The 27,390-nt window shown below is 56.9% G+C and overlaps 2 protein-coding genes across 44 annotated transcripts in view; one reads left to right on the top strand and one right to left on the bottom strand.

Moving 5' to 3' along the window:
* EPB41 (erythrocyte membrane protein band 4.1) overlaps positions 1-6,445 on the top strand; it is an 87,884-nt gene extending 81,439 nt beyond the window's left edge. For 26 of the 41 annotated variants that reach the window (XM_062611461.1, XM_062611460.1, XM_062611462.1 and 23 more), the window contains 6 exons: positions 744-1,193; positions 2,222-2,350; positions 3,460-3,561; positions 3,800-3,880; positions 4,712-4,819; positions 5,610-6,445. In XM_062611461.1, coding sequence (XP_062467445.1) covers positions 744-1,193; positions 2,222-2,350; positions 3,460-3,561; positions 3,800-3,880; positions 4,712-4,810 — 861 coding nt within the window. In that variant the 3' untranslated portion in view covers positions 4,811-4,819; positions 5,610-6,445. Of the gene's footprint in view, positions 1-743; positions 1,194-2,221; positions 2,351-3,459; positions 3,562-3,799; positions 3,881-4,711; positions 4,824-5,609 lie in introns of all 41 variants that reach the window. The other 15 variants (XM_062611486.1, XM_062611485.1, XM_062611492.1 and 12 more) reach the window with 5 other exon arrangements.
* An 8,782-nt stretch (positions 6,446-15,227) lies between these two features.
* TMEM200B (transmembrane protein 200B) lies at positions 15,228-25,985 on the bottom strand. 3 transcript variants are annotated; one of them, XM_062611435.1, is made up of 3 exons: positions 25,833-25,985; positions 24,615-24,766; positions 15,228-16,951 (listed from the first exon to the last, which is right to left on the bottom strand). In XM_062611435.1, the coding sequence occupies exon 3, from the start codon at positions 16,923-16,925 to the stop codon at positions 15,669-15,671; it is 1,257 nt and encodes a 418-aa protein (XP_062467419.1). In that variant the 5' UTR covers positions 16,926-16,951; positions 24,615-24,766; positions 25,833-25,985; the 3' UTR covers positions 15,228-15,668. The 3 variants fall into 3 exon arrangements, with proteins under 3 accessions (XP_062467419.1, XP_062467418.1, XP_062467417.1); XM_062611434.1 differs by lacking the exons at positions 24,615-24,766; positions 25,833-25,985 and adding an exon at positions 23,074-23,177; XM_062611433.1 differs by lacking the exons at positions 24,615-24,766; positions 25,833-25,985 and adding an exon at positions 20,889-21,033.
* Positions 25,986-27,390: the final 1,405 nt, after the last annotated feature.

Genomic DNA, 27,390 nt, shown 5'->3' with positions numbered 1-27,390 from the left:
AGAGTATGTTACAGTGAAGTCAGTAGTGCCGAATTAATGGTCAAGTGCAGCTTGCTGGGCTATAAGAGGTGGCGTGGTGGCCATGGGTCAGCACACATCAGTGTGAACGTCTGGCTTGCCACCTTAAAGCCACACTTCTTTAGTCCTCAGCCGAAAGGGTTTGTGCTGAGTCACTTGAACTGGTTTGCCTTGAGGAAACCATGCAGATTCCTTTAGGTGACCAGATTTCATCGCCGGAGAGCACAGGCAGATTATCCTGCACAGTTACTCTGGGCTTATTCTTTTGACCTCCATGTGCAATTTAAAACACAGCATAGAGTATTTCAAGGAGTTAAAAGCAGAACTGGGGTATGGTTTTGGTGTAGTATTGTTGTGGAACGTGTGAGTTTTGGGTGTGCACAAGTCCCCACTTCCTACACCAAAATCATTCCTGTTTCCAAACTGGGTAAAAAGTGTTTAGCAGTGGTTCTTCCTGTAGGTGCAGAGTTGTTAATTCCTTAAACTTCAGGAGAGGGGATTATTCATGTGCCAGCAAGCCATGTCAGTAAATGCCATGGATACACCACATAGCACAGAGGTCTTCATGCTTTCCAGTGTCCAAACCCACTGCTGTTGCATGCCTTACTGGAGATGTGATATGTAAGAAACTGATGTTTTGCCTTTATGCTTCATGACCTCCTGTTCTCCCTAACGCTCTTTCTCTTTCTCTCCCTGGCCTTTTTTGTGTATCCATTTCCTTTTAGACAATGAGTGACTTTGTCTCCAGAGAGGATGTGGCTGCAGTGCCAGAGAGGAGCAGTGTTAACACTGGCGTGGCATGGGAGGGCTCAAAGTGGTCGGTAGCTTGTAGTGAGACCCCGGTGCCACCCGCCTCAGAGCCTTCTCCCAGCCAGGACTTTGGTGCTTCCTCCCTAAGCAGCGAGGAGGAGCAGGAGGAGGAGGTGGCTCCCAGCCTCCCCGCGAGCGAGGAGGACCTGAGATGTGCAAAGGGGCTTTGTGCGGATGTGGAGAAGGCCTCGGAGCTCTCAGAGCTGGAGCCCCCCACCAGCCCTGCACCTCCCCAGCAGCCCTGGGCAGGAGAGGAGGAGGTGGCAGAGGAAGGTGAAGACAGATTTGCCTTTAGAGAGCTAAATGGCGAGTGTCACGACTCGGATGCTAATACCGGGCTGCCCGCAGTCATTCGCTGCTTCCAGGTAGTGAGCCCAGCGCCTGCTCCCCTGCACCCCCTTTGGAGTGGGACCCAAACACTGCAGCAAGCAGATGCCATGGATCCAGAGAGGAATTGTGTTGGCTTGGCCTCGTGCTTGGAGCTAAACAGCCAGTGCACACAAGTCCCGCTCCGTTTGTCTTCACATGAAATGGCCATGGTGCAACGCCCTTTGCCTTTCTGTGCTCAAAGCATCCTTTTGCATCCCCAAAAAGGGAAATTTTTAGGCTCCAAAGGCATGTAATTTTAGTTCCTTGAGGTTTTTGCCGTCTCCGGCTGTAGCAGAGGCTGAGCCTTAGCACAGCAGAGCAAATTTGAAGTGCTGTCAAACACACTTTTACACCGTGAACGTGGGACTTGATGTCCCCTTCCTGCTCCCCACCACGGGAGGTATTTTTGCCTGCTTCAGTGTTGGTATGAATTGCTTCTGGTTAAACAGATGCCCACTTCCCCTGCTAACAACCACAGTGGCATCTGTCAGGTTTGGGAATGGTGAGCAGCGATCAAGCCCTCTGGGAAAACACTGTGGGTCTGAACTAACCCTGTCGTCTTCTGGATGATTATCAGGTGGTGGAACAACTGATTTCTCTTTCCCCCCTCCCCATTTCTCTTTCGAGACATCCCGTTTCTGTTTTGTCTGACATTGATTTAATAAAAGTTCAAGTCTCTTTTTTGCCCAAGGGTTGTGTTAATCTTGACATGGTCATCAGTAGACGAGGGTCATCAGCGGAGACAGTTTCTTTGTGGTGTTGTGACACACTGGTTGAATCCTTCATGCCTCGCTTGGGCTGGCCTGAGGGTGTTGGAGGTCTGATGGGTTCAATCCTCACACATGAGCTCTGCCCTCTGAGCAGTGTATTATCCTAGAGACTTAAACCCAAAGATTTCCAGGCTCACCTTGGTTCCCACAGTGCTTTTATCAGATCAGTGTCAGAACATTTCCCAGGAGCACTGTCACGCTGTGGAAATGCTTAACTGAGTCCTCATGGAGATGTTTTTAACCCTGTCTCACAGCCACCCCTAGTGAAGACACAGACTGTCACCATCTCCGACGTGTCCAGCGCTGTCAAAAGCGAAATCCCCACTAAAGAAGTCCCCATCGTCCACACAGAGACCAAGACCATCACCTATGAAGCTGCACAGGTATGGTGTGTTCTGATTCATTTTCCAGGGGCTGCCCAGGCAGCCAAGAAGCCCCCAGCATCCTGGCCTGTATCAGCACCAGTGCAGCAGCAGGACCAGGGCAGTGGCTGTGCCCCTGCACTGGGCACTGGTGAGGCTGCACCCCAAATCCTGTGCTCGGTTCTGGGCCCCTCACTACAAGAGAGACCTTGAGGTGCTGGAGTGGGGCCAGAGAAGGGAATGGAGCTGGTGCAGGGCCTGGAGCACAAGTGTGATGGGGAACTGCTGAGGGACCTGGGGGGTTCAGTCTGGAGAAGAGGAGGCTCAGGGGGGACCTGATCACTCCCTACAACTGCCTGAGAGGAGGATGGAGCCAGGAGGGGCTGGGCTCTGCTCCCAAGGAACAAGGGATGGGACAAGAGGAAACGGCCTCAAGCTGCACCAGGGCAGGTTTAGATGGAGCTGAGGAACAATTCCTTCCCCAAAGGGTGCTCAGGAGCACGGGGCGTTCAGAGATGCCCGCTCTGGGTGGTGGTGAGCATCACCTTCTTTCTCAGCAGATCACTAGAGAAACAGGAGGTTTGCTCTCGTACTGCTGATACCTTTCTACCAGGGAAACGGAAAAGAAAAGCGAGTCTCCAGGGAGAATACCGGCTTGTGATGTGCCGTGAGATTCCTTCCAGTCTGTGGGAAATGGTCCCACCTTGTGGTAGTTCCAGATATCGTCCCACTGCCGTACTGGGGATGCTGCACAGCGTTCCTTAGCGGTGCCCTGTGAGGGAGATGTGGCTGGGATGAGTTGGCAAAGACGAGTGTTAGGTTCTTCAGCAGGCCTTGGCAGGTCGAGTCGTGCAGGATGGGAACCAAGTGACCAGCTATGGATGTTCCTACTTCACCAGCTGGCTGGACTTCCATTGTCAGAGGTCCTCTGGGGTGATCTCTGGATCAGTCCAGGGGCTGTGCTGAGCCTTCAGACCTGCGTGATCCTTGTGCAGCTCAGCTTGCTCTGTCCTGTGGTCCACGATGGAGAGGAGTTTGTGTCCTCAGATTGCATTGCTCTGTTGATGTGGAGCCCCTGCTTCAGCCCATGTATCCCACAGAGACTGATGGCCTGTTCTTCTGTCCCACAGACAGATGGTGGCAATGGAGATTTAGACCCTGGCATCCTGCTGACTGCTCAGACCATCACTTCGGAGACCACCAGCAGCACCACCACCACCCAGATCACAAAGGTAACAGCACAGGAACACAGTGGGACACACCAAGCTCTTCCCTGGCTCACTTAGAAGAAAATGAGTATTTGACAGATCTCCTTTGAGCAGTGGCAGTTTCCCCCGTGGTGCTGCTGCCATCCTATGACGGCAGGGCTTGGAAATGCTATTTTTGCAGCAGTCTTTAGGCGGGCAGCCCCCATGCACTGCGGTTCCTTTTGCTTCCCAAGACTGACAGTAGTTTTCCCTTTTGTACTAGACTGTAAAAGGTGGCATTTCGGAGACGCGGATTGAAAAGAGGATTGTCATCACAGGAGATGCAGATGTAGACCACGACCAGGTAGGAGTTTGGATGTGGTCCAGAAGAGCTTCTGAGAGCTGGCACGAATTCGACATTGAGGCTGCCTTGCTGAGGACAGCTCCACCAGAAAACAGCTGAGGGGAACGTTACTGGGGTAGAAATAAAAGTTCAAGATGGGTTTCAGCACTAAATCCCTTTGTGGCAGTTTGCAGCAGCAGAGCTGGGCCAGCAAGGCTCAATTCTGTTCCAAAGCTGGTGTTGGCAGCAAAGTTTTGATTCCAGAATTGTTCCAGACAAATGCAAAAAAATCCACAAAAAAAAGGTGAAATACGATTTTTTTCCTTGAGATCTGCATGAATTTGCTGATACCTTTGAAGCATTATTGCTGCTGTAGAGTGCCAGAAGTCATTTCATAGCACTTCTGCACCTGCATTAAATCTCATCAGCTTTATGTGAAACCTTTCTGATGAGTCAGGCTGATTGGCCTGGAGCGTGTGTTGGAAGTGATGATTTTGTCATCAGAGAATTATACTTTGGTTTTAGTGGCAAGTATCACGGGGCAGGAGAGCATCTGAACCACAAGGGCTAGTTTATTCATTCCAAGAGATGTGTGAGAAGGCCTGCAATGGGCTCATCACACTTGCTGGCTGAATAAACAGGGTTTGCTTGATTGCTCTCAGCCATCTCCTACCATGGGGCAGGGGAGAGATGTGTGTTCTTGGAAAAGAGCTTTTCCTGTCAGAGATCATCGAATGCCACCCACAGACTGCAGCTGAAGTGGAGTCACTTTTCCTCTCCCCAGAGTTAGGAGTAGTCTCTTCTGTCCCCGAGGACCATTGGTGTCATGCTCTGAAACGTGCTCTCTTTCAGGTCCTAGCTCAGGCCATCAAAGCAGCAAAGGAGCAGCACCCGGACATGTCAGTGACCAAAGTGGTTGTGCACCAGGAGACGGAGATCGCAGAGGAGTAGCAAGGCTGTGTAAGTAGGGAGACCACAGACAGGGAGGGATGGGTGCAAGGGAGGTTTGGCTAAATATGGTCAAAGTTTAAATTCATTTATAATTGTTAGCTGGTGAGGCCTGCTCGGGCTGCTCTCTGAAATGATTTAAGGCTGATGAAGCAGTCACAGACTAATCCTGCTGTGGAAGTGAGCCAGAATAGTCTAAAACAAGCTGCATGGCTGCATGATGAAGCTGCTTTGCCTTACCAGACACCTTCAGTGCACCAGCAGCATGTGAGATACAGGTTTCACATAGACCCCTGCCTGTATCATGGACCCCAAGCTTCTGGCTGGCCTGGAAAGTTCCCTTCTCTGCAGTTTTGAGGGTTTTGGGAAAGAGCTGCTCAAGGAATCCAGGAGCTCTTCCTGTGCATCAGTGCTGTAAAGCCCATCCTGCCCCACACTGGTGATGTTTGTGTTGCCCAAGCCTGTGCTTGTGTCCTGCCTCATCCCAACAAAGATGGGATTTGGGAGGTGGAGCATGAACAGATGAGCAGAGAACAGACAGCGTGATTTAACACATTTGTGGTTGAGCTTTATAGCTCTCCAAACCTAAATAAAACCACCACAGGTTTCCTAAGGGTTCCTGGACTTAAACTACAGTCCTTTAGGGGTGGGAGCAGGGTGTAGTTTGTGCCAGGAGCCTGGTGGTGGATCTGAATCTGCCAGTAATGGTAACTCACTTTCTGCTTTCAGTTCTCTGATCAGTTCAGGGAGAGGTCCCTCTCTGAGTTGGGAGCTCTGACTTCCCGTGTTGCCCTCTTTCTAGGAAGAGTTCCTGCCAGACCCAGCACCAGGAAAAAGAAACCCAGCAAAACTACCAAGAAGCTACCTGGAGCACAAAGACCTCGGATTTGCAAGACTTGACACTCAGAGACATTCATATCATTTAATAGGAGTTGCGCTTTGACATTTTACGTGGGATTTTCCAGCCTCCACTGGATCCCCTTGGATATAGGGTTTGGGGTTTTTTATATATATATATATAGTGACAGAAGTATATTGCCATATTTCTAACTGGACTGAATCTTTTTTACAGGTTTTCAATTTTGCATTCCCTCTTGCAGAGCCTCTTCCCATACCAACCCAGACACACCTCGCAGGGCTCTAAGGGTCTCTGGTTTAAGTCCTAGTCCCTCCATCCCATCAGGGATAAAGGAGATAAGCCACATCCATGCATATTCCCAGTGCGGGATCCATAGACGCCTTCATAAAGCCATGGCTCTTTCTGCTGGGAGAGCCAGTTGAAGAGAAGCCAGACTTTTGTGCAGCGTTTCCGATTGCCTCTTGATTTATCCTTTCTCTTTCTTAGCTCGAGGGAGCTTGAGACTCCACAGCCACATGCAGAGGAGGTTCCTCCCCGTTGGGTTTCAGGCCCCCCATGTGTGAACACAGTAGGGTTTTGTGGTGTAGCCGATGCCCACATCTCCATAGTTGACTAGATTTTAAGGACTACTGGAAGTTGCTTCAAGTATCTTATACTGTGAATTTTAGAGCTTTAAGAGGACTGTGATAGCATCTCGCCTTCCTCCCGTGTGTCTCTGCCGAGTGCTACCTACCTGTTTGTGTTTTCTAGATGCCATTCAGTTAAAAAGCCCTTTAGAAGTGTGTGTTTAAGGTGTTTGGACTCGGAATGCTATTAAGGTAGGCTTAGGCAGCATTCACAGCAACTGGGGTTTTTCAGTGTCATAGTTTTTCACTTGTTTGTGTTCAGGAGTTTTAACTTAGGGGGGGATTTTGTAAGTCATGGGTTGGGTTTTTGCCTCCCCTCACAGTGCTGTTTAAAGCTAAACACATTACCCACATCCCAGGGCATGTATCCTACTCTCATTTCATTTTAAAGCCCTTTAGACAATCCTTCTTAGGCCTGCGAGCTGTATTTGGAGAGGCTGAACAAGAAATCTTAGGAGGTATCAGGTGTTTGCTGGTCATGATAGAGCCAAACCATGTAGAAAGTGCTTCCACCTCCTCTTCCACGCCGACTTAGGGGTCTGTACTTCGTATGGCTTCGTGACCACCTTGCTGGAATGACATACCAGGGTTAGTATCAGCTTTAGGCTGAGCTTAAAGACCACTGGGGCATGGCGATGACCAGAAAACATCATTTTGGGGGGGCTGGATGCATTTCCCTCCATAGCACTGGGGACTGAGCTCCCGCTGCTGCTTCCTGAGCGTTGTGGAAATGTTCTGATCATGCCCTGGTTTCTCCTTCCAGCTTTTAAACTTGAATAAATCCAGGCTTTGGAAGGAGCCTCCCAGACACTCGTGAGCACTTGAGTACACTTTGAGGTTGTGATTTTTGTATGTATCTCTGTCTGTCTCTAGTGTGGCACATCGGTAGCTGAGGGCATGGAGTGCTCTGCTGCCGCTCCTCAGGTGAGGATGGGGAGAAGATGGCAATAAAGCAAGCTCTCTGCTGGTTTAAATTCAGAGTGTGTGTTTCAGGAGCCACTGGCTTCAGCTCAGGCTGTGAGGACTTGGTGTTGAGCTGCAGAGAGCCTTCAACTCCCCTGGGCCTGCTGTAGCTACTCAGAGTCAGGTGTAACGTGAAGGAAGCGCTCAGTGTTGGTTGGATGCTGTGCTGAAGAAGCTGGAATCCAGGATTCTGCTTCCTTTGAGCTTTGCTGGTGTGGGTCACCCTCATGCTGGTCGCTGCTTCCTGGGCTGCTCTGCCTTCTGCTGGGTACCAGGCATCTACACTGGGATTTAGGGAATCCTGGGCTCCACAGCTGTAGTATAGAGATGAAGTCTTCCTGTCTATGCCTGAACAGTCCTTTCCTTCCTTATCCTGCAGACCCTTGAACAGGTCTGTGTCCCTGCTGCCCTCAACTTACTTGGGTAACACTTGCCTTAAACCCCCATCATGCTGAGCATCCCTCTGAGAACGTCCCTTTGCCACTCAGTCCTCCCTTTTCACCCCGCAGCAGCTCCCTGAGGAGCAAGCAGACACACTGAGGAGTCAATAGGAGGATTTCTGAGCGTTGCCACACAAAGCCAGTGGGGTAAATCCTGTTTGTCCAGAGCACTTAAAGACACGTGGCTGCCACGAGAAGTTAGGGAAAGGTGGTGTGAGGCTGAAGCTTGGTCTGGGGTGTCTGGAGCACAAAGAGTGGGACAGAACACCCTGAGCAGGGATTTCTAGGGTGAGAAAGCTGCTGGCACAGGAGGTGGTTCCTTTCCAAAAGGATTTGCTCAGCGTGGCTTTGTGCATCCCTGGTTTAAGGACTCATAGACTGGAATAACTTCTTCCTGGGTGCCTGTCTCCACGTTGTTCATTCTCACACGTCCCCCTTCTCAGTTCTTGTTTCTCCTGGAGTATTTTAACCAAGCTATTGCCTCGTCTGCCCTCTGCTATCACCCTGCTCTGACCCCAGTGAGATGTCCCTGCTGACCCTCTCCAACAGCACAGCCTCCTCCATGCAGCACCCGAGCCAGGAGCTGGACAGGAGCAGCAGCAGCCCAGGAAGAAGATAAAAGCTCAGAGCAGGAGCAGCTTCTTCCATCCTCAGTGGTGCTGCCCACACCTCTTCCACCTCCCGTGGGATTGGCGAGTCCTTGGCTCCTGGCTTGCTGTGTCATTTCTAGGGACAAACCAGCTAAGTAAGGTCTATTTATATGAATGTTCCCAGCTCTTCCCACTCCACAAATTCACCCAGAGACTGTCTTGATTGTATAATACACATTATATGGAAGCTATTTATATATGAATGAATGTTTTTATAGAAAGGAAGGCAAGGAGCTCGTGTTCTCCCTCCTCCATTAAACTGGAGCGGCGGCTCTGGTTGCCAAGTAGCAATCTCTGACCAGCACAGATGTGTTAGCAAAGGACTGACTGATTTCTGCTTTCACTAAACTGTGGTTTGCTGATTTTCCTGATTGTACCATTCCTGTCGGAGGTGCTCGTGTCCCAGCATCCTTGAAGCTTGGAAAGAAACACAAGGATTTAGTTGAGCGGACGAAGGAGCTTTGTAACACTCTGAGGCGATGGTGGGTTGTCTAGGCTAGCTGTTTACACTTCTTTCTACCAATAGGAACTTTGCAATGGGCAAACCTTTCTAGATCCACTAGTGCTGGAGCTGTTCTTTTGGACTCCCCTAGGGAATCAAAGGGAAAGTCGCTGTAGCGTTTAGAGCCACCCAAGTGTTCGGTATTGCTTCTTGTACTGCGTTTTCCAATAAACTCTCAAACAAAACCTGTCCCTGGCCCTGAAGCCTTTTTGCCTTCTCCTCCCGCTCCTCCAGGGCTCTCTTCCCAGCCTGGCTTCGTCCGACCTAAGCCAGACCCGTTGCCTCTGAACTGCATCCGCGGCCGTGTGCGGTGGTACCCAGCGCTCCCCTATCCCTGGGCTTTGTTTCCCTGCACTCCCAGTGCTTTCAGACCCTCAGTCAGCTCCAGGGGGGCACGCGTGTGACCAAGACCCCCAGAAAGAGCCAGAGGGGACCCCAAGAGTCCAGGTTTCCCCTAAAGCATCACCATTTGATGGAGAAACTCCCTTTAAGCTACTGCATGAGGTTCCTGCCCAGGGGCTGCCTGATGCTGAGCTGGAGCAGGGGAGATGGTGTCCAACCCATCCTCTTCTGTTTGTTTGTTCCATCTCATTCTTGTGGCCGCAGCAGCTCTGGGAGGGACAGGGATACCCAGCAGAAAGCTGATGGGGCAGCTTGGTCACCAGCCCCATAGAGAATAACAGCCAGCTGGGACAGCTGGAGATGGGGAACGGGGTGGGAAGAGCATCCTTATGGCAGAGGCAGCCCTGGAGCTGGCTGTGGTACCACTCCTGTGCCTCAGTTTCTCCAGCAGACAGAAGGGGAAGGGTTACACACCCCCATGCTGTCCCATGTCTATATTCACATGCTAAAAGCAGCATGAAGCCAAGCTCCATCTCGCTGCCTTTGGCCCCTTTGCTTCCAGGCAGCTCCAAGTGTTCAACCTGAACACAAAGGACCGCTGGGATGAGGCTGGGATCACTGGGGACCGGCCGCCGCTGGAGCTGCTGTTCCATAACGTGTCACAGCAGCTTGAATCACTTCCAACGTTATTCCTGCAGCCAGCACGGGCTGCGGCAGCCCCGGGCTCCTTGCCTTGTCCAACCCAATTAGGGGCACACCAAGAGATGCTTAAATAACCCTGTCCTGGGGAGCTGGGGCTTGGAGCCTTCAGCGAGCACACTGGGGGTGATGAGCCACAGCCAGGCAGGAGCTGCAGCTCCAAAGGCATCGTGGAGGGGGCAAACAACCAAGGAGCAGTTGAATCCATGTGCCCTGCTGCACCTCGGGCTGTCAGACCCTGCTCAGCCACAGGGGAACCGTGGGATGGGTTGGATTGGGAGCGACCCTAAAGCACATCCAGCTCCAACCCGCTGCCCTGGGCAGGGACAGCTTCCCCTAGAGCAGGTCCAGACCACATCCCGAGAGGAACCAGGGAGCAGGGTTTGTGGAGGGGAGGAACGGGGGGTTTGCCTGGCTACAAGGAAGGGAAAACATTGGGCAAACAAACACCATGGCAATGCCGAGAGATGCAAACAAACACAAGGAAGCCCATAGCAAACCTTTTGTCCCATCACCAGCAGAAGGCAGCAGCAGCCCACAGCTCCCTGGGGGCCCAGCCTGGGCTCCTGCATGGCCCCACACCAGCTCCAGCCCCTGGATCCCACCCTGAAGTCTCCATCTTGCGGTCCCATCCTTTGGGAAGGAGCCACAGAAGCCATTTCCCCCTCTCCCATCCCTGGTCCTTCCGGGGGTCTCCATCCCAGACCTGGCGGGGGCCGCAGCCTCCATCACCCCCGAGGAGAACGTTCCCATTCGAGCACCAGCTCCTTCCAGCCTGGGCTATTTTTGGGTTGTTCCTCCCGGGCATGGGTCAGGGCAGCCAATCCTGTTCCCGACGGATCAGCGCCAGGCCCTGGGGTCAGGGCTGCTCCCAGGGCTGCAGGAGCCGGGCAGGCAGCGGGGTCAGCTCCATCCCAAAGCACCGTCCCTGCCATCCTGCTCCATCACCGCATCCCTCCAAACCCCTCGAGCGGGGCTGGAGCCCGGTGCCCTCCATCACCCCATGGAGAGGGACACAGCAGCTGGATTCATCCCACTGCCCTCGGGATGTGCCAAGGAAACGGGACCCGAGGCAGCAGCACCGGTGGTGCGGTGCAAAACCTGCTCCCAGTGATTCCCAGGGAGCTGCACGCTGGGGTGATGCTCCCAACCCTCTCGTTGCTCCGCTCCATAGCAGTGAACTCCCAGGCACAGGCTTCTCCCAGCCCATCCCACCAAGCCATCCAGATAAAAGTTTCCCTGGAATGGATTCCCACAGCCCAGATTCCCAGCCCTTAACTGCACCAAGCCCCAGTTAACCCCTTGCACTCCAGACACGCCACGTTATCCGCATTATCCTTTCTTTCTTACCATGTCCCCCCAGTATGGGCAGTGCCCCCCAATGGGCTCTAAGCCAAAGAGATCCAGGCTCCAGCGCTGGGCTGTGGGATGAGCACATCGCAGGGATGCTGATAACAACTGATGGGGACCCAGAACCAGCCCGAGGGGATCAGCCCCACGTTTCTCACCCCACTCCTGCAACAGGAGCAATGTGCAGGGCCCAAGGTGCCCACATCCTGTGCAGGACCCCCCAGCCCCAAAGAAATGCACCAAGCAACTACCCCCAACCCCATCCTGGCTCCATGGGGTGCTGGGACGTGTCCTTGGTTCAAGGACAGCTCAGGAGCGCACAGAAGCGCTTTGCATGGCACTTATCTCCCTTCATTGAATGAAGCCTCCAAAAGCAGCCCCCAGACACCTCCCCAAGAGGTGATGCAGCACTGGGGGCCCATCAGCACCCCAGCACCCTGCTTGGGGCCCTTGCCTTGGAACACACGGTGCTACAGCATCACCCATCACACAGGGCAACGGGCGCCGAAGAGCCAAGGCTTCCTCTCCCCGCGCCTCAGCAAGGAGGTTTCCGGCAGCCCTAAGTCGTGCACCAGCACCACAGCCCCTGCCTGCACTGCAAGTGTGCGTCTGCTTCCCTCCACGCAGAGCTGAGGCTGTGAGGAAGGACCTAACGGAGAGGAGGAGTCATGGCTGTGAATGGGGGGGGAGGAAGGGGAAGACGGGGGGGGGGGGGGGGGGGGGGGAAAAGGGGGGAAAGGGGGAAAAAGAAAGGGGGGGGGAGGAAAAAAGGGAAGAAAAGGAGAAAGGAGGAGAAAGGAGAAGGAAGGAGAAGAAGAAAGAAGAAGAAAAAAGGAGAAAGGAGGAGAAAGGAGAAAAAAAGGAAAAAAAAGGAGAAAAAAAAGGAGAAAAGGAGAAAAAAAAGGAGAAAAATGGAGGAAATGGAGAAAAAAGGAGAAAAATGGAGGAAAAAGGGAGAAAAATGGAGAAAAAGGGAGAAAAAAGGAGAAGGAGAAAAAAGGAGAAAAAGAAAAAAAGAAGAAAATAAGGAGAAAAAAAGGAGAAAAATGGAGAAAAAGGAGAAAAAAGGAGAAAAATGGAGACAAAAGGAGAAAAAGGGGAGAAAAAAGGGAGAAAAATGGAGAAAAAAGGGAGAAAAAGGGAGAAAAATGGAGAAAAAAGGAGAAAAATGGAGAAAAAGGAGAAAAAAAGAAAAATGGAGAAAAAAGGAGAAAAAGGGAGAAAAAAGGAGAAAAAGAAAAAAGAAGAAAATAAGGAGAAAAAAGGAGAAAAATGGAGAAAAAAGGAGAAAAAATGGAGAAAAAAGGGAGAAAAATGGAGAAAAAAGGAGAAAAGTGGAGAGAAAAAAAGGAGAAAAATGGAAAAAATGGAGAAAAAAAGGAGAAAAATGGAGAAAAAATGGAGAAAAAATGGAGAAAATAAGGAGGAGAAAGGAGGAAAAAGTAGAAAGGAGAAAGGAGAAGCAGGAAGGGTGTGGTGGGAGCTATGGGGTGGGATTGATCATCCCCACCTGTGGCTGATGCGGCCGGAGCTGCTGTGCTCCAAGGGTTGGGTCTGGATCCCTTGCCCTGGGGATGACGATGTCCCGGCAGGGAACCTGCAGCCCCACCAGCGCTGCCTGCGGTGGCCCTGGGCATGGGGTCCCCCTTAGAGGCGCAGGTGGGGTCTGCCCCCTCCCCACACACAAGCACCACAGGCACTGCTTCCCCCCACTCATTTTGCCCATTTTGCCTGGTTTTAGCCCAAATTACGCCTGTCCCATCGCCATGGACCAGTCTCGGGGTCCCTCAGTGATGGTAATTGCAATTACCAGGGCCCGTTGCCTTTCCTGCCTCCACCCTTGACTGTGGTGGCCCAAGGGATGCCCCATGGTCTGTCCTGGATGTGCCAGCACTGGGGGCAACCCCACTGTTATCTTCTGCTGGTGTTTTGGGTGAAATCCCCCTTCTCTTGGTGGCAGTCTCCTCCTGGGTGGTAATGGCTGGATGGTTAACCCATAATGAGACCTCCAGTGCTTCCAGGATGGGTGAACTTCACAGCTCTGCATCCAAGGGGGTCAACAGAGGAATCCACACTGGGTTTGTTTGCTTTAATTTATCTTCTCATCCCAGATCCATTCCCAGCACATCACAGGGACAGCGTGGGGGCGAGAGCATCCGCAGCATCCATCCATTGAAGCCAGCATTTGGTAAAATCCCACAAACACTCCTGAAATCACATCCACGGGCAGAGCTGAAGGTGAGGGATGTGCAGATGATCAGAGCAGAGGTCTCCTCACCCTGCCACATCCACTAATCCAGCAGCTTCACACTTTGAAATGATCCCTATGGGGCTCAGGAATCCCGTCAAGGAGGATGCTGGGGCAGGAGGAGGATGCTGGGGCAGGAGGAGGATGCTGGGGCAGGAGGAAGATGCTGGGCTGGAGGAGGATGCTGGGGCAGGAGGATGCTGGGGCAGGAGGAGGATGCTGGGGCAGGAGGAGGATGCTGGGGCAGGAGGAGGATGCTGGGGCAGGAGGAGGATGCTGGGGCAGGAGGAGGATGCTGGGGCAGAAGGATGCTGGGGCAGGAGGAGGATGCTGGGTCAGGAGAAGGATGCTGGGGCAGGAGGATGATGCTGGGGCAGAAGGATGCTGGGGCAGGAGGAGGATGCTGGGGCAGGAGGAGGATGCTGGGGCAGAAGGATGCTGGGGCAGGAGGAGGATGCTGGGCAGGAGAAGGATGCCGGGCAGGAGAAGGATGCTGGGCTGGAGGATGCTGGGGCAGGAGGAGGATGCTTGGGCCGCACGTGGTGCAGGCAGGAGATGTGGTCCAGGCAGGAGATGCCGCAGGCAGGTTCCCCTCTCATCCCCCATCACTGGGTTGCAGCCGTTTGAGCCCCATCCAGCCAATGAAGGGCTCAAATGACACCAGAAGCCCTAGGCCCTGTGCCGCTCCTGGTGCAGCTCCTCACGGGGCTCCGGTTCCTTGCTCCCATTGCCAGGGCCCAGCCGGTCTGACGCCGGCATTGGGCCGCAGTTTGTCCCAGGGTTTGGTTGAGCCGGTGGCGCAGCTGGGACACTGCAGCCTGAAGAACACAAAGGTCGTTCCTGGATATTCCTCCAGATATTCCCCGATATTCCTCCAGTCCCTGTGTATTTGAACCAGGCCCCGTCACTGCTGCTTTGAGGCCGTGCCATGGCTGGTGGGACCCGTCACCTCCTCACCCCTGTCCCCATCCCCACAACCCTCCTGGAGACGCTTCCATGGGGACACAGCTGGTGGGAATCAACCGGGCTGAGCCGCACAGCAATGACCTTCCCTAGGGAAAAACATGGCAAAGACCCCGGGAAAGGCTCAGGAAAGAAACGACAGAGGCAAAACTGCTTGTTTGGAAGTAAAGAGGAACGGCGCTTCCCTGCTCCAGGCTGGGATGGGATCCGAGCTGCATCCCGCAGCGCAGCCTCACCCGACGGAGCAGACCTGCTCCTCCATTTCCCATTCTATCCATGTTTTCCTCCTGCTGTAACGTCCTTTTCCAGCTACCGTTTTCCTGCTATAACTTCCCTGCTGGAGGGTTTTGTTTCTGTGCTACCCCCCGTGGGGATCACAACAGCCCAGTGCCAAGGTCGCATCTCCGGCCTCATTCCATGCAGCTCCTGTTCTGCACCCAGAGGACACCACAGCACCAAACGCTCCCCCTTCCCTCCCTGCCCATCACATCCCTCCTCCCACAGCCCACATCCTTCACCCCCCCAATCAGCACAAACAATCCCTGTCCCATAGAGGGGATTTGGGAACCGCTGCTGCCAGCACCTCCCCTGGGCACCTTCTGCATCCCCGCTCTGCTAAAACCCCTCCAAACCTCGAGTTTCCCACCTCATCCTGCACATACCCATCATTTACAGCACATCCCCACCCTGAGCCTGGGGGGGGCAGCAGGTCTTGGACACCCTTTGGGACCCGCTGCCCACTCTGAGCATCCCTGCGGCAACACGAGGTGGGACCACATGGCATCAAGGTAATATTTAATAGCCCCATTGGGTTTACGTGCTCTGGTCAAGCAAACCTTCCAGTGGGTTGAGGCTGGGCAAGGGGACACCCCCTGCCCCAGAGCATCCCCCCTCCCACTCCGGTGCAATAAAGTGCTGCAGGGGCTGGTGGGGCTTCACCCACCCAATGTCCCCATCCTGCAGTTTGTGCTGGGTCTCAAAGCCAGGGCTCCTCTGGAAAAGCCACCAGGAAAAGGGCTTTGTAAGGCCAAGGGCATCCTCTGGGAAGACATCGAGAGGCAGCCGGGAGGGGACATCACACCCCAGGCAAGTCCTCCGGCAGCAGCAGCAGGTCAAGACCTCCCTCTTGGCACTGCTTCACATCAGCACCCCTGAACCCCAGCCCCCGGATGTGGGGTCTCTGGTGGGTGCTGGGGAGCAGGGTGAGGGGCTGGGGGTGTCAGACCCGCGTTCCCTGCTCCATCCCCACCGCCCAGGAGCTGGGCCGGGGCTCGCTGTGCTCCAGCAGCCGGTCCGAGGACTCGCCGGTGCTCTCCAGCTTGCTGTAACCCACCAGGCTGACGTGGTCCAGCCGCGGCCAGCTCCGGTTCTTACGGTCCTTGATGGGGGCCACCAGCAGCACCCCGGGCTGGCCGAGGTCCAGGGACTTGGAGTGCCCTGGGGCATGGAGCTGCGCATCGGGGCCGAGCTCCATCACCACCGGCTCCGCGCCTCCATCCACGTTGATGATGATGTGGCCGCCACCAGGGTCGTGGTCGTGGGGCACGATGCTGCTGCTGCTGCCACCAGGCTGGGAGAGCTGCGGGGCTCCATGGTGGGGCTCTGCAGGGCCCCCTCGCGCTGCTGCATCCAAGAGGCAGTTGTTGAGCTTGATGACGGGCAGCACCAAGGCGCTGACAGCCGAGGAGAGGAGGGACTCAGCCCCGGGCTGGGGGGAGAAGCCGAGGTTGGCCTCGGCGGAGGCACCGGAGCGGAGGCTGAGCAGGGAGGCAGCGGGAGATGCCGCCGGGCGCTGCAGGAACTCGGCCGTGGTCTGGAGCCTGGTGGAGCCGTAGCAGTTGGACCACTTGGTGCCGGTGCCGGGGCAGGGCTGGCCCGAGAGGTCCACGCGGTAGCAGCCCTCCACGCACTCGGCGTTGGCCTTGGGCACGGGCTGGGTGTCCCTGCGCTGGCAGTGCCCGTCCCCGGGGCCGGTCCCCTCGGGCAGAGCCGCCACCATGCAGTAGAGCCCCTTCTGCATGAGCCTGCGGGTCTCCATGTCCCTGTTCTCGTAGAGCATGGTGTTGGCGCAGATGAAGATGAAGAGCCCGATGCCCATGATGACGGGGCCGATCAACTTGAGCTTCTCGCTGTGGGGCACGTGGCGCGCGGCCGCCACCTCCCTCCTCACGTCCCCCGTGACGTTGGCGGCACCGGCGGCCCCAGCTCCGCGGTGGGGCCAGTAGCCCACCACGGCGATGGTCATGCCCACCAGGACCACCGAGATGCCCACCATGACGAAGGCTCCCGATGGCGAGCGCATGCGGAGCTGCCCCTTCACCGGCGCCTCCGTCGGGGACTTGCGCCGCCGCAGACGATGCCCCCGGCGCCGCGGTGGGGCTGGGGGCACTGGGGGCACTGGGGGCACCGGGGACCTCGTGCCCCCTGGCTCTGGCTCCCGCATGGGCCCGTTGCTCTCGGTGCTCTCCGCGGTCATCGTGTCCGGCCCGGCCGCTCCTCCTGCTGTGGGGAGGAGAAAGAGAAGAGGCATCACTGGGGATCTGCGTGCCCGGGGTGATGGGAGAATGGGGAGGATGCGGGCACGGGGAGCATGGGGATGGTGGGAGTGTGGGGATCACAGGGACATAGAAGGGACATAAAACACATGGGTGTTGGGAAAGGGAAAAGGGAAAGGGGAAGTGGAAAGCGGAAGGCGAAAGGGAAAGGGAAAAGGGAAAGGGAAAAGGGAAAGGGAAAGGGAAAGGGAAAAGGGAAAGGGAAAAGGGAAAGGGAAGGGAAAAGGGAAAGGGAAAGGGAAAGGGAAAGGGAAAGGGAAAGGGAAAGGGAAAGGGAAAGGGGAAAGGAAAGGGAAAAGGAAAAGGGAAAGGGAAGGGAAAGGGAAAGGGAAAGGGAAAGGGAAAATGGGAAGGGAAGTTTCCCACTGGCTGCAGAAACTGAGGCAGGGCTGGGTGTGCAAACCCAAGCTCAGGGTCTGCCGGAGCTGCACCAGCTCCCGTTTGCTCCCCTCGCTACCCAGGCACCCCCTGCACACCAAACCCGCGGTGCCACCACCTGGAGCCGCCGGTGAGCCCCAGCCCCAGGCAGCACCGGCGCTGACAGCCAGAGCCGCCTTCCTCAGCCTGCTTCATGCCCAGAGCCCTGCCCAGTCCCCAGCAGGGCTCCTCGCAGGGTGCTCAGCGCAGCTCCTTATCCAGCACCGTGTGTCCTGGATGAGCAGGGCGCTGCTGAAGCTGCTGCTAAGCCAGCGCCGTGAGCACCCCGCAGGGAAGCATCAGCCGGGCTGGCTCCGTGCTGCACAGGGTCAGCGGTGCCCCGCGGTACGGGGAGGCTAAGACAGGCTCTGGGCACGTCCCAGCCCGAACACATCTTTAACAGCAGATGGATAACCCCGTGTTGACAGCAAGCCGTGCCCCTGCCGCCCGGCTGCTCGCTGCTGTGTGCCCAGCAACGTGGCTGTGCAGCAGGAATGCTCCCAAATGGGCGCTGGGGATGCTGCAGGGTGGCCCCCGGCCAAGGGATGCTGCAGGAGGGGGCTTGCAGCAGAAGAGCATCAGGAGAGCACAGAGCCCGGTGGCATCGACGCTCGGCAATGAAGAGGCAGAAAGTAAACCCAAGCAGAAAGACCCCGGTTGGAGGGGGGAGACTGCTCTCATTTCACTCCCCGGGATGAATGAAGCACCAGGAGCCAGCAAGCAGCATCAGCGATGGCAGGAAAACAAGACACAAAGGGTTTTTATCCTCAGCCTTAATCATCTTAAGGTGTTATTAGCACCAGAGGGAAGGAATTAAAGATATGAGTTCCAGGATGACAGCGTGTTCCTGGCACCAGGCGCTCAAGCTGTGACAATTTGAATAAGGGAGATTGAAAGGAAGAAGGGAAATAAAGTCCCAAACAACCCAAACCCAACTGCTGAGGGGGCTGGGAAAGCTCCCTGGGAACCAGGATCCTGCGTGGCCAAGGGGGAAACGCAATGAACCCAACACCACGGGCACCCTCCATAGGAAAATGAGGGTTAGAAGGGTTTGGTGTTAGAAGGGAAATAACCAGGAGCAGAAACACATCCCAAAGACCGTGGGGTCTTTGCCTTTAAATGCCCTGATTCAGGTCATGTCTCTGCTTCCCCTCATTGCCATCTTAGATCCGGGTCCAGCCAGGGCCCTGCATTGGGTCTGGGTGTTATTTGGGATGCTGCTCCCATGCTTTTATACTGGATACTTGGGTGCCATGGTTTAGTGTGAGGTGTCCCTGCCCACGGCAGGGGGGTTGGAACTCGATGATCTTAAGGTCCTTTCCAACCCAAACTATTCTATGATTCTATGATACAACCCAGGATTAAACTGTGGGAGCAGTGCAGCAGGACAAGAGGGTCCCACATCCACGGGGTCTGAATAACCTCATTCCCTCCCTCCTCTTCTTTTCCCTGGACACAGGGGTGGGGATCCAGGGCAGGAAGATGCCATCAACCTGCATCCAGGCTGGGAAACTCCTTTTCCTGCTCCCCATTCCCCTATCACTCTTCCTGCCCCCAGCACCTCTCCTCTCCCCTCATCTCCTGCCGCGCTGTGGAGCTGAGGCTCGGGATTGCTCAGCGCGGGGCTGGTTGTTCCCAGAGTTCAAACCCATTATTTTTATTAATAGAATCCCCAAGGTTATGTAAGCTCTTTGGAAAAAAAAAAAAAAATGAAAGGAAAACAAAATGAGCCAAATCCCAACGTTTCCACCCCATTCTGCAGCTCGCAGCCGCCGCCGCTCCCGCCAAGGGATTAATTCAGCCCTGGAGCAGCGGTGCTGGACACAGCCCTGGGGCCCATGGGTGCTGCGGGGGCAAGGGGACAACAACCCCGGTGGGGACAGGAGGTGACTCGGGGGCCACCCCCTTGCAATCCATGGCTCCCGACACCGCCGGTTTCGAGGTTTCTGTTCCCAAAGGGAATGCCGGCCTAGGGATGGGAATGCCGGTGGAGAGCGAGCCGAGGGCTGCTCCGCTGCCAGGCTCGCAGTTAAGCTCCCAATCCCTGCAATAAGCCTGGCATTAAAATAAACCCAAACATTTCCCTAATCCCCCCCATCACGAAGGCTTCTTCCTAGCTCCATCCTCCCACCCAATCCCCTCCTGCCGCCTTCGCGGGCAGATGCTCCTAAAACTTGACACTAAATCCCAACGCATCCAAGAGCAGCGGAGCCGGGATGGGGGTAAAGCAGAGCCTGGGAAGGGTCCCTGCCCCTGCCACAACCAACGCCGCAGGTCACCAAAAAGCAGATTTGGCCTCAAAATCTCCCTCCGGCTGAGGGACGAGGGGCTCACACCTGGAAAAGGCTTTGGCACGGGGTAGATTCCATCACCCTGGCAGGGATTTAAACCCCAGCATCTCCCCGGGGAGCGTTTCCATCCTGCCCTGCTCCAGGACCCCGGGCTGCGGGTCTCCTCCCCTCCTCACCCCAACCCTCTGCCAGGAGACTACACGGAACAAGGTGAGCTTTAAGGTCCCTTCCAACCCATCGAGCTTGGCACGAGTTTTGGCTCAGGATGCGCCCCCAGCAATGCGTGACAAATGGAAGCACCTCCTTTTTTCCTCTTCTTTTCCCCAAATCTTGTGGCTTTGCAGCCGTTCTCCCGAGTTGGGAATGAACCGATTCTGACGTTTCCCCCCTCGGCTGCACACAGGAGGTGTCCAGAGGGAAGAAAGGAGATAAAAGCTGCCGGGAATCTTTCCAGATCTCTTCCAGCAGGAGAAAACCCTGTGGCCATCCCAGCTCCCACCAGCAGCTCCCAATCTGCAGGGATGAAACCTCCCTGCTGTGTTCCCAGTGCGGTGACAGATCTTGGCTGGGGACACCCGTTATCAATCATAATCAACCGAGGTCCCTCATAGGAGCTTCCACATAAACCCAGTCACACTTGTTATCACGGTGCAGGATGGATTAGCCCCATTCCCAGCAGGAATCACCTTCTGGTGCTGGGCTGGGGGGGTCTCACAGCAGGTTTTAACTGGGCTTGTGGTGCATCTTCCCTTTGCTGCAGCACAGAAGACCCCTCTGCCTGTAAGGCGAAGGTGATGGCTCCTCACTCCAAACACCCCTTGTTTCATTCCAGACCTCGGTTTTCCCAAGGGAAGGTTGGGATGGGGAAGGTGCTAACACACCATCACCCCCCCTAAGCACGTGGGGATGGAGGCATCACCTCCACACCGAGCCCAGCTGTGGAGAAGCACCTTGGATCCTCATCTTCAGGTCACACATCCCAGACCGGAGCCAAGGGGCCACCGCTGTCTCCTGGAATGGGATCCAGGGCAGCAGGATACAGGGGAAGACGGCGCTGGTTTGGGGACACGGCGGGGTCTGTCCCTTTGGTTTCCACCCTGTGTCTGACGGGGTGAGATGGTCCCGATGGGGATGCAGCAAGAGGCAGGAGCCAGCAGAGCCCCCAGCTCCTTTCACCTTGACTTCCCCAAGGTCCTCGCTGCTCCCAGCACAGGGCCATGTGCCAAGCTCCTCCCCGGCCTCCGGCACATGGGAACATCCAGCTGGTGACTCACGACACGAGCTCCCTCACCCAGGCTGGCTCCGCTCCTCCGACTCATCCCCAGCGCTGCTCACCCAGGCAGCTTGGATGGATCCCCCAGAGTCACAGCCCTGGAGCAAGGGATCATCATCCCAGCTGCTTCTGATGGGCCCATTGTTCCAGGAGACAATGGAAATGCCACAGATCTTGTGTTCCCCCCGCCCCCCCGCCCCAGCTGATGCCGAAACCAGGCCATCTGCATTGCTCAACGCGTCCTGATAGGAACCACATGGAAATCATTAATAAATCCAAATTCAAGATATTGCAGGCATCTAAAATTAAATGGAGAGAGGGCTGCTAACGGCTCGGAGGAGGAGGGGGAGGAGTGGGAAGCTCCGGAGGGATTTCCTGGGAGAATTCCTGCCTCTGGGAAGCGGAGCAGGGTGCAGGGCACCGAGGGATGGAGGCTGCAGCCGAGCACCTTGCAAACCCTCCCGGTCCAAAGGAAAGCAAGGCAAATCCGCAGGTTGGGATTGGCAGGACCAAACTCTGCCCGAATTTGGCACCTTCCCTGCTGCTCCTTTGGGGGATCCCTGCCAGAGCAGCGGGAGGAGGGACTCCGGAGGGGGGGCAGCCAAGTCCTCCCCGCTCTCAGACCTGGCCCGAGCTATCCGATGGGTACAAGCACACATGAACCCACCTCATCCCTCCCCAGGGACCCGCATCCCGCTCTCCCTGCACACAATGCAGTTCCCAGCTGGGATTACTTTTGTCTCCAGTGTTTTAAACCTCCATCATCTCCCGTTTATTCCCACCTACAGGAATCAAAACCCACCCGGCAGAGCGATGGGAGCCGTGGGCGCTCCCCCCAGCCAAGCTGAGCCCCTTGGGCCAAAAGGCCGGCCCCATCCCAAACTCCAGGAGCTGCGGGGATGATTTCCACCCACTTCTCCTCTCCTGCGTGTCCACATCAAACCCTGTGTGGGGATCAGCGGCACGACCCCCTCCCCATCCCAACCCTCTACGAGGAGACTCCATGGAACAAAGTGAGCTTTAAGGTCCCTTCCAACCCAAACCATTCCATGAGTCCATGATTCTAGGATCTGGGAACTGCCAAAAGCCCCGGGGTTTGGCTGGAGCAGCCGTGTTGTGGCCGTGCAAGGGTGCGTGTGCCCGCACACGAGTGTGTGCACCCATCCGTGAACATGCGTGTCAGTGCGTGTGCATGGCAGTGCGGCTGCACGCGTGTCCCCGCGGGGGCTTGACGGCTGTCTCTGTGTGTGCTGGGTGTCCATGGGTGCTCTGGGTCCGTGGGTTCCCAGTGCTCGTGTGTGCTCAGTATCCATGGGTGCCCTGTGCCCATCTGCACCCCGGATCTGCGCGTTCCCAGTGCCTGCGGGTGCCCTGTTTCCATGAGTGCCCCGAGCCCGTGGGTGCCTTGCGCCCATGGGTGCTCCATGCCCGTGGGTGCTCCATGCCCGTGGGTGCCCTGCGCCCATGGGTGCTCCAAGCCCGTGGGTGCCCCATGTCCATGGGTGCTCCATGCCCGTGGGTGCCCCATGTCCGTGGGTGCTCCATGCCCGTGGGTGCCCCGTGCCCGTGGGTGCCCCGTGCCCACGGCTGCCCGTAGCCGCACACTCCCGGTGCCCGCGGCTGCCCCATGTCCATGGGTGCTCCATGCCCGTGGGTGCCCCATGCCCGTGGGTGCTCCATGCCCGTGGGTGCCCCATGTCCATGGGTGCCCCGTGCCCGTGGGTGCCTTGCGCCCATGGGTGCTCCATGCCCGTGGCTGCCCCATGTCCATGGGTGCTCCATGCCCGTGGCTGCCCCATGCCCGTGGGTGCTCCGTGCCCATGGGTGCCCCAAGCCCGTGGGTGCCCCATGTCCATGGGTGCCCCATGTCCATGGGTGCTCCATGCCCGTGGGTGCCCCATGCCCGTGGGTGCTCCATGCCCGTGGGTGCCCTGCGCTCATGGGTGCTCCGTGCCCGTGGGTTCCCGCCGCGGGCTCATTGCCCCCGGGGCCGATGCGAGCGTGTCCGGACGCCGCCGTGTCCGCCTGGACCCCCCCCCCCCCAACCCGCTCCGCCTCCCGTCCCCCCCCCCCCGGCCCCGCACTCACCGGGGGCCTCCGAGCCGAGCGCCTCCGGCCGGGGCCGGGACCGGTGCCGGTGCCCGGGGGGCAGCGGGCGCTGGGCTCCGCCGCCGCTGCCGGGGCCATGGAGCGGGGGGGCCACGCGCGGCTCCTCCGCCCTCCCCGTTCGCCGCCGCCGTCTGGGCGGGGGGGGGGGGGGGGGGGGGAGCAGCGGGTTCCGCCCGGCCCCGGGTCCCCGCCCCGACCGGCCCCGGCCGCGATCCCGCGGGGGGCGGAGCGCGGGGAGGGGGAGTGGGGGGGGGCACGGACCGGGACCCCCCCCACACCCCCCCGGCGGGGCCGCTGCCGGGTGGCGGCCGTGGGAAAGTTGGGGCTCGAAGGCGTCCCGGAGGCTGCTCCGGGCAGCACAAAGGGGAGCAGAGGCTGCGGAAGGAGCCGGCTCGGAGCGCGGGGCTGGCTCCTGGCCTCGGAGCTCGACAAAGAGGCACTGAAAGACCTCTCCGTGAGCACCAACCGTCCCCACATCCCCATCCCCAGCACTTCATCCCAATCCCTGCGTCCCCACATCCCCCATCGCTTCAGCCCCATCCCCATCCCCAGCACTTCATCCCAATCCCTGCGTCCCCACATCCCCATCACTTCAGCCCCATCCCCAGCACTTCATCTCAATCCCTGCGTCCCCACATCCCCATCACTTCAGCCCCATCACTTCATCCCCATCCCCATCCCTTCATCCCCACCCCTATGTCCCCATCCCCGCATCCCCTCATCCCCATCACTTCATCCCCATCCCTGTGTCCCCACATCCCCATCATTTCAGCCCCATCACTTCATCCCCATCCCCATCCCTTCATCCCCACCCCTATGTCCCCATCCCTGCATCCCCACATCCCCATCACTTCATCCCCATCCCTGTGTCTCCATCCCCGCATCCCCATCCCTGCGCCCCCACATCCTCATCACTTCATCCCCATCAATACCCATCCCTGCATCCCCATCACTTCATCCCCATCCCTGCATCCCCACATCCCCATCACTTTATCCCCATCTCTGCACCCCCACATCCCCGTGCCCCCACATCCCCATCACTTCATCCCCATCCCCATTCCCGCATCCCCACTGAGCAGCCAGCAGCATCCCACGTCTGTAACCACCACGGGCACACCACGGTGCACTGAAACAACCGATCCCAACTTTCACAAACATAACCCCTACCCCAACACCCCAACACCCCACATGCTGCTGAGGAGATCCGACCTCTTTACACCCAGAGCCACTGATGCTCTGCAGGCAGAGGCTGATCATCAGCCTTTAATTAACAACGCACCGCATTTGCATTCCCCCTTCCCCACGACTGGGGTAAATCTCAGCACCAAACCAAACCCATGCTCCCCCCACGGAGCCACAAGACACAACCGTGCCGAGCCCAGCATGACAGCCACCAGCACTCCATGGTCCTAAAGCAGATGCAGAGCCCAGGCATGAGGCTCTGTGGCAGAGTGCTGCCCAGGAAAGGGGTTCCAGGATAAAGCTCACAAATGGGGCGCAGGATGAGCCCGGTTCCTCACCTGGCTCTGGCAGAGGAGCATCAGCCGGTGAGTCGAGGATGAGAGGAATAAAATCCCCACTTCAGGGTGATGCTGTGGAGATGCTGCCCTGGGTCCTCCTTCCCCACCCTCTGCCAGGCTGTTAAAGGGGTGCTTGGGAAACTTTGGAGCCGCTGCTCAGAAGAGAAGGCTCCTTAAGGAGAGACCTCAGAGCAGCTCCAGTGCCTAAAGGGGCTGCAGGAAACCTGGAGAGGGGCTTTGGACAAGGGCCTGTAGGGACAGGCCAAGGGGAATGGCTTTAACCTGCCCGAGGGGAGACTGAGATGAGCTCTTAGGCAGAAGCTCTTCCCTGTGAGGGTGCTGAGGCGCTGGCACAGGGTGCCCAGAGAAGCTGTGGCTGCCCCATCCCTGGCAGTGTTCAAGGCCAGGTTGGACACAGGGGCTTGGAGCAAGCTGCTCCAGTGGAAGGTGTCCCTGGCCGTGGCAGGGGTTGGAGCTGGAGGAGCTTTAAGGTCCCTTCCAACCCAAACCATTCCAGGATTCCGTGATTCCATGATTCTGGACTTCTGGGGAAGGGTGAGGGCTCACAGCTGCATGCCCAAGGTGCCAGCTCCACCGCTGCACTGGAGCGATGCCTCCCTCATCCTCTCCATGCAGGCAGGCTGAACAAACCCAGCTGACTTGGGGGGGGATGATATTTGACTTCGGCTTTTCACACTGCTCGGTGCCACGTTCCAGGTCTCCCCTTGCTGCCGCTGAGGCCATCTGGGCACTCCACATCCACAAGAAATTAATGCTTTTGAGCAAAATCCGATTCCTATTCAGAGGCTGTACCTGTGCCAGGCGGAGCCGGCCAAAGAGCCAGAGGGGAAGCAGCGGGACGTCCGGAGCAAGGGGCAGTGCTGTCAGCAGCAGGAGCTGGCAGAGGCACTCAGGTGCTGCCCACCCCTGCACAGGAGCCTGCTCTGAAGCAGTTTTCCCAGTGCAGGTTTCCCCATGGGGCCACTATGAATGTGTTGGAAGATGATGGAGGCGGGTGTAGGGATGAGGGCAGCTGCCTGCAGGGGTTGAAGCTGGACCATGCAGGGACAAGGTACCGCGGAGGAGGAAGAGCTCAGCCTGGCTCTTTCCCCTTTCCTTCAGTGCCCAGCTCATGGAAGGGAGATGGATGCTGCTGCTGCCCACGTCCTTGCAGGCTGTGGGACCACCTCTGGAGGAGCAGAGGAGAGAAGGACCCACCTGGGACAAAAGTGATGGCAGGGAGAGAAAGGAAGGGTCCCAGGGAGGGGCCTCTGGAGCAGAACCCGTGGTAGGATGGGAGATGCGCAGGACCAAAGGCTCGGAGCAGCCTCCGCAGCGCTCTGGGTGTGCAGCTCCTACAGACACGTCTTGGATGGGGAGGAAGAAGCAGAGAGGGAAGCGGTGCCAGCCAGGCTCTGAGATCAGGGAGAAGGAATGTTCCGATGTTGTTACGGAGCGGCCGGGAGCTCGGGGCCGGGATGACTCACGCTGGGGAACACGCAGCCGCTGGAGCGGGACTTGGCACCGGAGGCGAGAGGAGCCTCCGACCGGGAGGCGATGGGCAGGGGATGGCTGCTGCCAAAGGGGGTCACAGCCCGGAGAGGCGACGTGGGCACGGCAGGGCTTGGATGTGAGGGTTCTTGGAGCAGGGCCCCCCCCTGGGATGCGCATGGGGCTTTGCCGGCCTGGGAAGGGGGATTTGGAGCAGAGGGGATGGGGCTGCAGCTCTGAAGCCCCAGCTATGAAGCAGACACCCCTTCCCCTTCAAAGCAATGGGCAAACTGAGGCACAGAGCCAGGATGTGATGTATTCCTGCCACCGAGGCGGTTGTGGAGGTTAAAATAGGCCTTGTGATGGCTCTTGCTCGCTGCTGCATAACCCTGGCCTGTGGTCACACACTGCCGGCGCTGGGAAGAGGCACAGTTTTGGGGCTGGAAGCAGTCTCTGGCTGAGGAGTCACCCCCCATCCCCTCCCAGGCAGCTGATGCTTGTGGGGCACGAGGATCCACCCAGCTTCCACCCAACCTCCATCCCGTGGGAGATGCTGCGGCAGCTTCCCCAGCATCCCCAAAAGCTGCTGCAGAAAGAAGGTGGAAAACCATTCCCCCCATCCACCAAAGCCAAGGAAGATCTGGGCAATGCATTAGGAGCAGGAGGATGGGCCAGCATCTTCCCAAAGCCCCTTTAGAGATGGGGGGGGGGGTTTGGTGTCATTCCTGGAAGTAACCACAGCACCATATTCCCATCCCTGTGGGATGCAAAGCTCCATGGGCTGCTCTGGAGCAGCCCTGTTCCGGTGGTTGAGTGTAAATATAACCAGGCTTGTTCCTAATCCCGTTGTGCAAATGTGGAGTCATCTTTAGATCCTTGGAAAAGCGATTATCTCCAGCTTTGCAATAAGAGCTTGGGAAAGCCTGAAGGCTTGAGGAGATCTGGAAATGTCAGCTGTCCCCACGTAGAAAACCTGGATATTTTCACAGATGAATGTGAATTAACCCCACCTACAAAACGAGGGAGTTCAAACGCGTTTCCAAAGCTTCCAGTTAAATCCCTCTTCTCTTGCCAGTGATTTATGATGCTCTTCTGCAACCTTCTCCTGTACCGCACGCACCAAACTGTCCCGGTGATGCTCATTACTCCCTCCCCAGCGGTACTTGTGCAGGAGGCAAGGTGGGATCTGATTTACGGGGTCTCTCCTCCAGGGCCATGGAAAGCAATCCCTCCTCCTCGCCTGACCAGGCTCACACATCGCAGGGCTCTGTGCAAAGGATGATCC

Source organism: Pezoporus occidentalis, unplaced genomic scaffold (genome assembly GCF_034315485.1).
Source record: "Pezoporus occidentalis ecotype Australia unplaced genomic scaffold, CSIRO_AGI_Poc_V1 ctg153, whole genome shotgun sequence".
In the NCBI taxonomy this organism is placed as follows: domain Eukaryota; kingdom Metazoa; phylum Chordata; class Aves; order Psittaciformes; family Psittacidae; genus Pezoporus; species Pezoporus occidentalis.
The sequence above is the reverse complement of the archived record's forward strand: the minus strand, read 5'-3'. Positions and strand labels throughout refer to the sequence as shown.